The sequence below is a fragment of the Engraulis encrasicolus genome, chromosome 13 (assembly GCF_034702125.1).
Source record: "Engraulis encrasicolus isolate BLACKSEA-1 chromosome 13, IST_EnEncr_1.0, whole genome shotgun sequence".
NCBI classification, from domain to species: Eukaryota; Metazoa; Chordata; class Actinopteri; order Clupeiformes; family Engraulidae; genus Engraulis; species Engraulis encrasicolus.
Window position 1 is genome coordinate 9,487,063 of NC_085869.1, and position 15,199 is coordinate 9,502,261.

The following is a 15,199-nucleotide window of genomic DNA, read 5'->3' on the forward strand; positions in this document are numbered from 1 at the left end:
TGTGTGTGTGTGTGTGTGTGTGTGTGTGTGTGTGTGTGTGTGTGTGTGTGTGTGTGTGTGTGTGTGTGTGTGTGTGTGTGTGTGTGTGTGTGTGTGTGTGTGTCCAAGCATTGCAGACAAAAGGAAATATATTATCAATATCAATATTGAGCATTTTTACAGAATATCAAATCAACTGGACTATCTGGACAATTTCAACCCTTCTATGAAAATCAACAAAATTGTTTGGAATATCTAATTATTAATGAATGAATGTAATGGATGAGTATACTACAAGAAATCAGGCTTGTGTGCCTGTTTTAAAAAATAGTTCAACAGTACATGGGACAGTGATGAGCCAACAGTTGTTGTATGGTGTGATGTGAAAAATGCAGATACTGTATCTTGTGAATGATGTTAGCCTACTAATTTGTCATATACTGTGACTTAAAGAGACACTGTGTGATATTTTTAGTTGTTTATTTCCAGAATTCATGCTGCCCATTCACTAATTTTACCTTCTTCATGAATATTTACCACCACCACCATCAAAGTTTAAGTATCCATTATGACTGGAAAAGTTGCACTTTTCATACATGAAAAGGGGGATCGTCTCCATGGTCCGCCATTTTGAATTTCCAGAAATAGCCATTTAAGCTACAAAAATGACTGTACTTGGGCCAAACTAGAAAATATTAGTTTATTACTTAATAAACTTTCATGAAAAGGTCAAATTTGGCAATAGGCAGTCCAGTTTCAATGAGCAGCATAGTTGCAGTACCTTTTTTGACCATTTCCTGCACAGTGTACCTTTAAAACCTGTCAGTTAATTGAACAGCTTAAAACAGATGGCCCATTTTTACAGAGGCTGTTCACATGGCAGCACTAACGTTTGAAAATTCATTCAGTGAGATTTATATATGATTACATTTTACACAAATTATGTCACACAAGACACGACACGAAACAGTGACTCGTGTTAATGATCTCAGATACAGAACCTGTGTATCTAAAAATCAGAACCGAACATCTTACAATGACAATTACTCCTGAGATATTTGCAGTTTTCTGGATAATCACGACATTTTTCACATTTGTATGAAAACTTTAAGTCAAAATCTTAAGTCATATCAAAACTGTTGATAGTGTATTAAGTTGGTCTTATCTCAAGTTGAACCATACAATTTAATATCACATGGAAAGTTAGAATCTCATTATTCCTCATCCACCCTTATGATGAAATGTGATGGAAAAATTCTCAAGATATCTAACAACAGTAATGCAGAAAATGTGTCCAATCAGGATGTCTTACCTTACAATCGTCTACTGCTTCCTCTATTGGACTGAACTTGTGACCTTCATGTTTTTTTGAATCTCGACAAACAATACATATAGGCCGTTCGTCATCATGACAGAAGAGTTTCAGCTTCTCGTTGTGCTCACTGCAGAGCACAGCCTGAGACCGAATGGAATCCCTCGAACGTCTCTCCCCTAAAAAGATCTCACAGAATTTCTTCAAGTGCAGGTTTTGTGGAAATGTATCCTTTTCGCAGTGGTTTCTACAAACAGGGCATTCTTTAGAATTATTTTCCTGCCAGAACTTTGGCAGACAGTCTCTACACACATCATGGCCACAAGTTAGAATAACAGGATCCTTGTAGATATCACGGCACACACAGCAGGTTAATTCCTCTTTAGAAAACGGTATGGCTGAAGCCATTTTGATGTCTTCCAAACAGGATGCTCTGAATAAACAATGTTGATCTGAAGACAGATACAAACTATTAAAAAACAAATGGATAAAGGGGAAAAGTTTTCACAATCTCCCCGTAGCATAAAAAGTTAGGCAAAAAATGTACTTGAGTTAAATCTGGATGACTTGGCGACGTTATCAGTTTGGTCCATAGTTCATTCTAGATTGCATAGAGGGATCGGTCCTGCTTTACAAAGAGTGCCATTGGTCAGTTCTGCTCATAAACATTTAACAGTTAATTCACAAAGGTTATGTGTTTATAACTGCGTAGACCTGTATGCTCTTTCACTGGGTCACAGTGAAACCATTGCAAACATCCAAACCAACACTGAGCAGTAACAACCTATACAAGATTTACAATATGGTTGTAAAATCTCACATTAAATGTAAATGTGTAAACTACAAGGTAACAGCTAAAAGCAAAACAAACAAAAGATAGTTGAGAATACAGCCTTACTGTTGTTGCTGACTGATGCACATTGAATTGCAATGACTGCCTGGCTTTAAATGCATTGGTTGTGTAATTGACCAATAAAGAGTTATTGAATGCTACTGTAAATACCTAAATGCATACAGTGATGATAACAGATCTTCAGCAAACATTTGGGAAACCACTGTTTCAACTGTTCAGTCTGTTATGCTAAGTTGGCACACTCACTTAGCCTGATTATCATCGACTTTCAAATCTCTTCGAGACTTGGTCTGACCAAGAGCATAACAATTCACATTTCCCAAATGGCATTTCCCAAATGGCCTCCCTTGGTTTGCTAATGGATGTTTGCTTCCCAACAAAGTGGGAGGAGTTCCCGAATTTGAGGGAACCCAGAAAGTACTTGCATTGCTCTTGACCTTACTGTGTAGCAACGCTGAAGGCACAGCCTGGCTAACACTCACTCTGACTCGTGATAGACAAATAAGCTTAGTGTTATTGCCCGAGATAATCAGCTGACTACCTCTTAAGTGAACACGCACACACTCACCTTCTGCAGAGACTTTTCTTTCCTTTTCCAAGTTATAGCCCCACAGACTCATAAACAGCCCTATCACTCGCATTCCCGTTCATACAGGACTGGACTGGTTATCTACCACACAGGTCACTTTCCTGTAACAAAAATACCTGGGGCTTTATTTCCCGCCAAGTCCTATGTTCATTTGTGAATTCAGAAAACTAGGACTGGAGGGGCTGAGCAACAACGTCTTGCCCTGGGGCCTTGTGGGTAATTGTTCCACCACTCTCTGGCACCTGTAGACCACAGAGGAAGGTACAGTAGGGTGAGTGGGAAAGGGAGCGTGAGTGCATTACAATATGCGAGCGACCTTGCTTCCTCCACTTGTGCTTGTCTCCTCGCCCCACCTCCAGTTTCCCAGCTGTCAGCCTAGCCACACCAACTTTTGAGGGACTGTTTTTCATTCACCATCCCAATTGCAAATGAGAAGAAGGCTTTACAATTGAGCTTTTGCAAGATATTGAAATATAATGCTGTTGATGTCATCATGGCATATTACTTCCTGGTACGAGGAGACAAGCACAAGCGGAGGAGGCAAGGTTGCATATTTTATCGCACTCCGTGTCTACGTTCCCCGGGTCCTATGTTCCCCTGTCTTTGTATGGGACGGGGAAACTTAGGACCCTTTTCCAAAAAGAGGGTTCTATGTTCCCCACATTGAATGTTTCAGAGTTGTCAAATTGTGCCCTTCCCAAAACCATCCCTACAGACAACTTGGGACTGTTTGATGACTGTTTGATAAGGGAGTGATTTCATCACAGTTCAGGGGCTATATATCACACTACAAGCCCAATGTTTTCAGTCTGATGGTGAGCATAAGCATGTGGCAGCAGTCTGCAAGATATATGAGAAAGGGCTTGTAGTGTGAGTTATCAGTCCACACAGTGCCCTTCAGGTTACATAAAACAGAAGAAGGGGCCATGATTACACAGATACCTTCATTGCCAGTTCAACTAATGCACGAACTATGTAGGCTAATATAACACAGCCAAAAAAGGTTTTTTTTTACATGTAAAACAAGGTGACCATTTTTGTACGTACATTAAAAGTGTTATTTTATAATAAAGATGCAGTCAGACATTTTCATATATTTAGCCCCTGAACTGTGATGAAAGCACTCCCTTATCAAAAACAGTCCCAAGTTGTCTGTAGCTTCATACCTGTACACACTGGGGTCATCCTGGGTCCTATGTTCCCCAGGTCCTATGCTCCCCTCAACCGTGGAACATAAGACCCTTTTCTCAAAAAAGGGTTCTATGTTCCCCGCTGCTTCCAAGTAGACTGCTGCCGCAAGGAAAAGCGCAGGTTGTTGTTGCACCTCTGACAGGTTAGGTGTAGGGATCGTTTTGGTCAGGGCACAAATTTACAACTCAGAAATATTGCATTACTGACAGGTTCGGCTTAGGGATGGTTTTGGGAAGGGCACAATTTGACAACTCTGAAACATTTAATGTGGGGAACATATGGGTCATTTCCACTGCACATATTTTCCTGGTACAGCTCAACTCAGCCGCCAACATTTTGCATTTCGACTTGCGCTCAACTCAGCTCTAAAGCCAGCTGGCTGGCTGAAGCGAGCTGAACAGTATGTTGACGACCAGCCCACTGATTGGTCAAGAGGCGTGACCTCACCCCCATGTCTTCACGCCGGGACTTTAAAAAAGGTACCATAACAAACTACAGATGTAGGCAGAAAGTGTAAAATGATTGGGAGTTGGGAGTTGCTTTCTCCGACAAAGTATAGTCTTGTCGTTTTGTCCACATTCCTATTTCCACTTCTTTTGTATTATTATATCTGTTATTAAAATATAAATCAGCTCTACTGGTGAGTCTCCATGGACATATATTTGATAAGTTAGCCTATTTAATAGGCTAACCAACTTTGATGCTGAAATGTTTATTTAGAAAATAGTGATTCATAAATGAATAAAATTGTGGAGATAATAAAATAATAAGAGTTTCTGCCTGAGAGTGACATGTAAAACAATCTTAATGTTTGAAATCTTCTTTGGCTTTTAAATACCTTTAAAGGCTCTTTGTATTTGTAAAGCACATTGAGTTGCACATGTGTATGAAATGCACTATATAAATAAAGTTGACTTGACTTGACTTGACTATGTTCCCCAACATTGTTAATCATCATTGTCAAGGAAAGCACAAGAATAGCACATTGCACCTGAATTTTGTAGACTATTCTTTATTTTCTCTTTGTTATATTTTCAGTTTTTTTTTTTTTACTTAAAGATCGCCTCTCAACGTTATTTCATTAATACTGCCGTGTTCCCCAATGTTATTGAATGTGTTACGCGTTGGTCCTGTTTTAAAAAACGCGCTGGTTGCTTTGTTTCAAGACGTTTTTGCAAGCTGGCAAGGTGGCTTGTGGAGAAACGAGAGAGTGTTCCGTGTTTCTCGTGGAAATGCGTCTCTGATTGGCTCACTCCTCCTGCTCTCGAAGAAACGCGTCTCTGATTGGCTCAGTCCTCCAGTCCTTGGAGAGAATGTAATGGCAAACAGAGTCGCCACTTCCCCGGGTGGTACTGCACTATGGGGCGCCAGCGGAGGCGTGCAGGCTCCATTCAGGGCTGTGCTCTTTCGACAGCGACCCCTAGGCTTGCTGCAGGCACGGAGCAACCAGAGTGAGTTGGCTTTATGTATGAGGCTTTGTGCTGTGTGTGTACCTGAGAGTAGCAACCAGCTGATAGCTAAGCTAAGCTATGTTTCGGGCCACCAGACGTTGCTTGTTTTGAAAACAAGCAGAAAAAAATTACTCGACATGTTTTTAGATAAATGGGTCGATATAAACCTTTGTGGGCAACGCCTTCTTTCGACGTGACGAAACACAGAAAGGCTTTCGTGATTCGCTCGTTTCTCTGCATTATTTATGTAAATTGGGAAACACCGGGAAACACAGCCAGGAGAGTTGACGCACCGCTATGAGAGCCTTGCAAGTGAGTTTAACTTGGGATGACCGTCCGATTTTCGAAAGGAGTGAGTAAAACTGAGTTTTATCGGAAGTTGGCCTTTAAGTTTTACGCCATGCAAGAAGGTGATGATAGTAAGTATAAAATATTCTAACTTATAACTTTCTTGCCAGCAACAAGTTGCCCCATTCCAATCAGTCTGTTAATCAGCGACTCCCCTCACCGGAGTACTATGGGCTGATATGCCATGATTCAATTATTGCCTACACTTGCCAAACACCTGATTACTCTGGTCACATGGTACTCTGCTTGGGGAGCAGTACCACAGGCAAGGTACTTCAGAGACGGTGGGGGATGGGGAGGGGACCAGTACTACAGTCAGGGTACCTCAGTGATGGTGTCAGGAAGATGAGGGGGCAGGACAGTAACAAGTATAGTCATGGAGGAGGATGGGTGAGAGCAGTTGTAGATGTTAACATTCTTGACCATAAAGCCAAATACATTGTCACTGTGCAACCAAAGCCGCCGATTTTTCACTGTAAATTTGACTTTTTTTACAGTGTGGCTCGCTATCTACAGGTATACCCTCGTAGGCAAAAATATGCCATGTGATTGTGCGAAGGCCACAATGCTGGTCAAACAAATGAAATCCCAATAATTATATATAATATTAATCAAAGTTGTGCAGTGGGTTGTGGCAGTTAGGCTGTAAGCGAACCATTCAAATATACAAGGGGGTGCGCAGGAAAACAAAGCTTAAGAAAAGCAGCTGAGCTGGATATCCTCAACAGTAACCCATGCCAGTGAGGGTACATTTCAACCATCAATATCATGTGTTCATCATTGGCTCACTTTATCTGCAGAAGTGCATGTGGAAACAGTGCAAAATAGAACAAGGAAAACTGAAAAAATGCTCTGCAAATGTTTTTCGCTGGTGTAGACACTTTTTAGCTTTCCATAATGTCAGATGGTCCCTTAGGTGCAGCCTTAGGTGCCACCTTCTTGGGGGCTGCACATTTTCGAATGGAAAAGCAAGCCATTCTGATTTGACAGCCCTGCTCAGCTCAACACAGCGCAACACAGCACAGCACAGCACAGCCGGGTTTAGGTGGAAAACTGGTATNTGTGAACTTCAGGCACGGGTTGGAGGGCGAGATTGAACACTGCACGTAAACCCACTGTGACTGTGATCTGCAAGAGACATGTGGTTTTCAAATGTAGAGCAATTAGTGGTTTCTACAGTCTGATGGGGTATACAGGCTCTGTACATTCTGAGAGGAAGTAGGCCTATTCAAAACATCTACATCAACTAGAGATGTCCGATAATATCGGACCACAGATATTATCGGCCCGATAATAGCATAAAATGTAATATCGGTCAATATCGGTATCGGATTTTTGATCTATTAAAACCGATATAATAATGCTTGAATTACTGTACACTTTTCTCATTAATTATTTTTCTATTTTGCACAGACGATGTTAATATTTGGAAAGCTTTGTTGCATTCGAGAATGCATCTAGTGGGGCATTACAATAAAATTAAGCATATTTTGTTCCACAACAGCAGATTTGTAATGTTATCTAAAATTTGTTATGAGTAAAAATAACCCACATATATCGGCATCGGTATCGGCCGATATCGGAATCGAAAATTGAGAGTTGGACAATATCGGCATATCGGATATCGGCAAAAAAAGCCAATATCGGACATCTCTAACATCAACCCATGCTATTGCTACAACAATCTGTCTGTCTCTCTCACACTCTCTCACACTCTCTCTCTCTCTCTCTCCCTCTCTCTCTCTCTCTCTCTCTGTTTAGTGGGAACACAAAACTGTTGCGAGAGATGCCATTGCAGTACCTTTTGCATTTATAGGCTACATAATACTTTGTGAATGCTTTTTTTAAATCAAAATAACTTCAGCTGGACTCCATAAACTTTGAACTCCAGTGCTTGACATTGACATCAACAGGCTAACATGTAAAACTTGGCTGTGGCTAGTAATAATGTCAGTGTCACCTGCCATTTTGGCAGTTATTCTGTACCATTTATACAATATACAATTCAATACAATATCTTTTATTTGTCATTGTGACAAGCACAACGAAATTGTGCATTCTTTGTTGAAGCAAAAAAATAAAAAAAATAATAAAAATAAAAAAAAATAATAATAAAAAAATAATAATAAAAAAAAATGAAATGATTTTAGAGCCTATTGCTTGCCACTTTGTCATCGATTGTTTTTAAGTTCAAGAAAAAAAGTCTTAGTAACTCAGTGTCTATTGTTTGATTTATTCTCATATATGGAGCTATGCATTAATATCACAGTTCTTCTTCCTTTAACACTGTGTGTGGCTAAAATCACTAGCCATGGGGCAGGGATCAAAAATGAACACTTCAGATACAAAGCCCTCTAAAAGCCATTGCAAAAATCTGTATAACATTAAGTTTTGTAAATAAATAAAATAAATGGCACTTTCATCAATAAATTCCAATCAAAAAGCCAAGTAAATGTTATAATCAAGCATAGCAGGTCAAGCCCAAAGACATGTTTAACTGATTTTTGAGGTTTACTTAATTTACAGAAATACAGCTTATTTTTGTAAACTCATCAAAAATGTATCTTTGCATCCGTGCTCTTCAAATGCTAATGTCAAGCCGTGGCGAAGGCTGACTTCTCACAGATGGACCAATGCCCACTGCTGGCACAGTTGTAATAGCACCAGGTATTATTGGTGGTGGTGGACTGATGGATGGCCGCACACCCAGTTGCAGCAGAGTCACGGCGGGTAGGGTTCCAGTACCTGCAGTACAGCACACACAGGAGAAGGCAAAAATCGAGATAAATTAGAGAGTTAATTATGGTGTTATCAAATAATGAGAACCAAATAATATAAAGACAAGCGAAAACAGAAACAGCAAGGGTGTGTGAAGATTTGTAAAAAATGGGCTCCACATAGCTTTGGGGCATGGTATTTACTGTATACATAGTCTGTATTATCTATATCCAGCATGCCACATTAATCATGCCACAGCCATGTGTGTATAGTCATATGATCCAGGAGCAGCCAGTGTAACAAACTGCGGAAAACGTCTAGTTACAATCTGTGGCAAACTTTGCCATAACCGAAATGTTTATGACATGGACATAATGTTTATGACGTTTCTATGACTGTGTCATGACACTGTAATGACATGCTTATGACACTGGCGTCAAGTAAAGTGTTACCAAACATTTCCTCACTGACAAGTTAGGTTTTTTACGTTTTGGTTTGGGCTCAGTTTAGCATTCTAGGGTTTTTTATTATTATTATTATTTGTAGTTTATTTGGCAGGGACAATGCAGTGCACATTGTTACAAACATGACATGGCAGAGCCATGACACAACTTGCAGATGTGAATACATGGAAGGTTTATAGCTAGATAGCTAATTTGCAACCTCAGTCCCTGATCAGGCTACCTACTCTTATAAAACATATACATCATCTAAAAGTACAATTGTACAATACAGTATACAAGACAATAATAAGCCAACTTGAAACATGCTCCCTATAATATAAAAGCCTTGTGCATTAAGAAAAAAACAAGATGATGAGGGTGACCTATATATGCTGTGTGTGCATGTGTGTGTGTTAACTATTGTGTGTTATGATTACATTTTTGGTTTTCCTTCAGCCAGTGTTTCAGTTGTCTGTTAAATGTTTTAAACTCTGTTTGGATTTTTATTACAGTTGGTAAACTGTTCCACATTTGAGTTCCAATAACTGAGAAACTAGACTGACCAAAAGAAGTTTTGCGCACCTCTGCAATGCAGTTACCATTCACTGCTCCTCTGGTGGCCGCTCTTCTTGATCTTATTTTTGTTACAAATGGACACAGTACAACAGGAGCAATAGTGTTTGCACATTTAAAAATGAGTTTAAGAAAAGAGAACTTCATAAAATTCTCAAAGCTTAAGAGGTTATATTTCTTTACTATGAGGCAGTGGTGCCACGTTATTGGTTTCTGGTCCAGTATCTTTAATGCCTGTTTATATAATGATAAAATAGGTTTGATTGATGTCTGGGAGGCTTGGCTCCATACAGTAATACAGTAAGATAGGTGGGACAGTATCATGGCATGAAAGAACAGTAAGGCTGCCTTGACAGGTATGTGATGCCTTATCATTCTAAAACAGTTCAAGTTTGTTCGAAGTGTTGTGGTAAGTTTCTTAATGTGTTTATTAAACTTAAGCTGAGAGTCTAAGATTATTCCTAAAAATTTAAATTCCTCAACTTCGTCTATTGTGTCCTAAAAACACATAGACACTGTCTTTTTGATGTTCAGAGTGAGATGGTTGTCCTTAAGCCAACGGGATACATCTTCCATCTCCTTAGTCAAAATGTCTGCTGCTGCGCTTGGTGTTTTGGCTGATGCATAAATTACAGTATCGTCAGCATACATTTGGCAGTTGGATGCCTGGCAGCATGTGGGCAGATCATTTATGTACAGACTGAAGAGCAGAGGCCCCAAGATTGAGCCCTGCGGGATGCCCAGATTTGCGGCTAATGGTAGTGACAGGGTTAATATGAATGGAAGTAAATGGAAGGGTGTGTGTGTGTGTGTGTGTGTGTGTGTGTGTGTGTGTGTGTGTGTGTGTGTGTGTGTGTGTGTGTGTGTGTGTGTGTGAGAACAAGGCTCCTATACCATGTGGAGATAGTTGTGTTATCGATCCATCGCCAACTTCCACTCTCCCGCTTCGTCAATCCAATCCAGCCACCGTATTTCTTTGCAGTTATAAACCACTTCACAAAGACACACAGAAACAAAAAAAGAGTGAGAACTGAAATGTTTTTTTGTGTTTCTTTTATCTAATAAGCACATTTAGTCTATTTAAATATGAGATGTGCTATACAAATAAAATTTGATTTGATTATGATGTCTGCTTTGCTTTGTGTGCATGCCATCCATAGTTTTGTGTCTGCGTGTGCGTGCGTGTGTGTGTGTGTGTGTGTGTGTGTGTGTGTGTGTGTGTGTGTGATACATGTGTATCACAATATTTTAGACCTTCATTTTTTGTTTTTATTCATTTTTTTTAGAAAATAGACATGAACTACCAAACTTTTTTTTCTGTAGAGCAACAGTTACACTGTAGTGAATGTTAAAGACTGCCTTCACAAAACGGTAGGTCTGGCAGTTGCTGTGTGGCATTCAAAATTCAACGTGCTATTAAAGGAAGTATTGATACTGACACCTCAGACTCAATACAAAGTCAATTACTTCAGTCGCTCGTCTCGCTCTTGTCGCGGTAGGTTTATTTCTGCGGTTAGTGTGTGTGTGTGTGTGTGTGTGTGTGTGTGTGTGTGTGTGTGTGTGTGTGTGTGTGTGTGTGTGTGTGTGTGTGTGTGTGTGTGTGTGTGTGTGTGTGTGTGTGTGCGTGTACGTATGCGTGTGTCTGTGCGCACGCACGCTCCTGGTTTACCTGCTCCTCTGGGCTGTTGATGACCACCAGGTCTCCTCCAAGAGACTGGCAGTACTTCCTGCTGGCAGACCAACTTATAACATGACGTGTGTTGTGGTAACAGTTGCACTCGAAGACATCCCATCCAGTAGGACAACTCTGCCCTACAAAGCCAAAATGCAGTAACTACAGTGAGTCCAACATGTATTTGATCCCTTGCTGATTTTGTTGGTTTGCCTACTAGCAAAGACATGATCAGTCAATAAATGTTATGATAATATGTATTCTAATATGGAGAGAAAGAATATCAAAAAGAAAATCCAGAAATTAACTGAAGAGAATATATATTAATTTATTTCCATTTCATCGAGCAAAATAAGTATTTGATCCCCTGCCAACTGATTACAGTTCCGGGTCCACAGACCAGATGGGCACTTCCGATCAACTTGTCATCTGAATTAAAGACACCTGTACATACACACATGCATAAAAGACACATTGAATCAGCAGAATCAGTCCATAGTATGAGTGAATCAGTCACACTCCAACCTCACCAGCATGGGAAAGACCAAAGAGTGGTCAAATGATATCAGGGACACGATTTTAGACCTGAACAAAGATTAAATGGGCTACAAATCCACAAGAAAGAGACTGAGTATTAATGACCCAGCTGTTGATGCATTTCTTCCAAAATGTGAGGAATATAGCATGACTATCCATCAGCCTGTCTGGGGTTCTATACAAGATTTGACCTTTTGTAGGGATTTGATAATCATGAGAACAGAAAGAAATCACCCTAGAGCTGTACGTGATGAACTAGGCAATGATATCAAAGCTACTGGGACCAAAATCACTGAGAAAACTACTGGTAGCACTTAATGCCACGGAGGTTTAAAATCCTGTAGTGCACACATGGTACCTCTACTTCAGAAGGAACCTGCGCAGTCCCACTTGAGGTTTGCCAACGGACATCAGACTGGTTTTGGATATGATAAGGAGGTGCTGTAGATGAAACCAAAATCAAGCTGTTTGGCATTATCACAATTCAATGTGTTTTGAGAAAGAGTACTGCTGTCTAAGATCCCAAGAACACCCTCCTCACCATCATGCATGAAAGTGGTATCATTATGGTTTGAGGGTGTTTGTCTGGCCAAGGCACAGGACAACTTCACATCGTCAATGAATGGATGGAGGGAGACATGTAATGTGCAATCCTGAGTGCAAACGCCCTTCCCTCCACCACTACACTGAAGGGTGGGCCATTTTTGGATCTCCCAACATGACAATAATACACAACATACAGTCAAAGCAACGAAGGAGTGGCTCAATAAGAAGCATATTAAAGTCGTGAAGTGGCCTAGACAGTCTCCAAATATTAACCCTATAGTAATTCTATGGAGAGAACTGAACCTCCCATTTGCCAAGCTACAGCCACAAACTATTAATGTTTTAGAGATAATGTGCAAAGAAAAATGGGCAAAAATAGTTTCTACTATATGCACAAACATTGTCATTAACTAAAAGAAGCATCTAACCTCAGTGCTAGAAAACTAGGGCTTTGCCACAAAGCACTTTATCTTCTTTAGCTAGAGGGGTCAAATACTTATTAGCCTAAATTAAATACAAATAAATTAAAATATATTATTTTAAGCTATTTTCTGGAATTTCTTTTTGATATTCTGTCTCTCCATGTTTGAATACATATTATCATAAATTTATAGACTGGTCATGTCTTTATTAGTGGGCAAACGGGCAAAATCAGCAAGGGATCAAATACATATTGGACTCACTGTATATTTAGTCAAAATGGAGTTAAGACTGGTCTTCATTTAGAATGGTCCTCATTTATCAGCCTTTATCTTGTGTCAAAGAAAAAAGTTAATTTTACAGCCCTGCTTGTAGAAGAAGAAATCCCTGCTATCACAGGCGTGTTCATACAGTAGTAGCACAGACAGATGAAAATATAGTAGAGCAGAGTACTTTTGTTAATTCTGAAGAAATTTAAGGATAACACAGGCCTTACCCAAACCATCATAGCAACGCTTGTATTGCAGCAGTTGATCTCTCTCCTTGAGCAAGTTGCTGTGATTGGTCAGCAGGTTGTTTTGATTGGTCAGCAGCTGATCTCTCTCGGGCAGTAGCCAGACAGCCAGTCCTATGGAGAGCCCCAGCAGCAGAGCACACAGTATCCCCAGACCCACAGCAGTCCATCTGCAGCACCTGTCTGCTGCTCCTGCAAGAGGACCAGACAGAACAGAACATCAGAGCTTGCGCAGCTCAACATTTTAGAACATACATTGTATTTTCAAAGAACAAGAATGAATGTCTGAGGACAAAGTTCTTTAGGGAAACATTTCGTAAGTTCTATGAAGGTCTATGTGGTGTTTCCACTTTCCACTACAACATCTTCAAGTCATTTTCATTGTGGATGCACTCTGTGTGCGCCTGGAGCCATACGGCCGTACACACTGTGCCTACCTTCACGAAAGGAGGTTTAAAAAATAAATAAAAAATATTACGCCTCTTGTGTCTTCAATAAATGTTGTGACAGTGCAACATATGATATGAGAAGAAGCAGCATGGATGTTTAAATTAAATATCAGAGAGAGACTATGGCTGGGCTGGCACCATTGATTTACAAAGGCAGATAGCCTAGGCCCTACTTTTTGCTGCTGCGCTTAACTCGGCTGCTCCTGAAAAGATGATACCGTGTAACAAGTTCTAATGGAATTCTAGATCGAGTGGCTGGCTACTTCTAGTCAAAACATAAAACTACAAGAATAGAGCTAGTCAATTTGTTCTGGTTTAGGACAGCTCTACACTTCCCATCTATAATAACGAATATGTCTTGGCCTCGGCGCTTGTCTTGAAAGTGACAAGACTTCAGTCGCAGGCTAAATGCAGCTGTCGACTAGCAAGGATATGGATAGCGCAGTACAGGTAGGCTAAGCTGTTTCCTTCATCATTAAGCCAGCCGTGGCAAATAGGCTACATGCTTCTGGTGTCATATTTCACAAAGTAGTTTGGTTACCGTTCTGTGTATGTGACTTTCTACAGAGACGGTTTTCTGAGAACTTTACTTTGTAGGCCTACTAGCTACACTGTAACAAATAGCTGTTTATTTACGGCAATTCTGCAACAGCATTCTACTGTTTTTCGAAAAAACAGACAACTACTGTGAAAATATTACTTTGAGTCACATATTGAGCATAAACAGTAAGTACTGCACAATAGCAGTATTCGCCGTTGTGGAAAAAACTAGAGATGCACCGGATCCTGATTTTTAGGATCCTGCCGGATACCAGATCCACTGCTTAAGATCCTGCCGGACCCGGATCCTGTGAAAAACTCTATTATCCTGACGGATCCGGAACCGGAACCGGATCCGGTGCATCTCTAGAAAATAACAAGTTATTTTAGGCAGCACCATTGAAACCCATTCATCCTCCACTTGTCCGTGATCACCATCAAACTTCAATACCACCTGAAGAACTGAAGTCATTCTGACTGGTTAAAGATTATCTGATACTATCAAGCATGATGAAACAATTTCTAAGGAAACTACAATACTTAAAAAGTGCTTGATGCAGCAAAGTGTGAGTAGCACATGCATTTTGATAGTGATGAAAGTGTGAATGGCTGAAACATTTTAAGAACTTGTAACACTCTTGCAACAAGCAGCCCCATCTAAACCAATCTGCTAATCAGTGCCTGGCCTCACCTGATTAGGGCTGTTATGCCATTATTCAATTACGGGCGTCACCTGCCAAGGGCCTGATGACTCTGGTCACATGGTACTCTTGCACCTGTATATAAATCTGGACTATCAACACTTCAGTTGCTTGCCTGCCTGCTGGCTGGCCTGCATGGCACAGCATAGCACTTGTTTGCCTACAAGCTTGCCTACAAGCTTGCTTACATGCTTGCACACTTTCCTCTTTGTGAAAGCTTGCTGTATGTGGCATCATTTGTGGCATTGTTGCATATAATGTGCCTGCTGCAAATTAGGCATTGCTTTGAGAGCTAGCTTGTAGTGCTGCTTGTTTGCTGTGCTACTTGGTGCAAAATAATTTTTTAAAGACTGACCAATGCTA

At 40.3% G+C, this 15,199-nt stretch overlaps 1 protein-coding gene and 1 long non-coding RNA gene across 2 annotated transcripts in view; both read right to left on the reverse strand.

The window, feature by feature from the left end:
* Positions 1-2,785, reverse strand: part of LOC134461906 (zinc-binding protein A33-like) — an 8,178-nt gene extending 5,393 nt beyond the window's left edge. Inside the window, exon 1 of the mRNA XM_063214745.1 lies at positions 2,713-2,785. Within this exon, the coding sequence (XP_063070815.1) occupies positions 2,713-2,785 (73 nt within the window). The remainder of the gene's footprint in view (positions 1-2,712) is intronic.
* Positions 2,786-8,283: 5,498 nt separating this feature from the next.
* LOC134461528 (uncharacterized) lies at positions 8,284-13,329 on the reverse strand. Its single transcript, XR_010037319.1, has 4 exons — positions 13,129-13,329; positions 11,127-11,269; positions 10,352-10,449; positions 8,284-8,468 (listed from the first exon to the last, which is right to left on the reverse strand). It is a non-coding gene; the product is annotated as an uncharacterized LOC134461528 (long non-coding RNA).
* Positions 13,330-15,199: the final 1,870 nt, after the last annotated feature.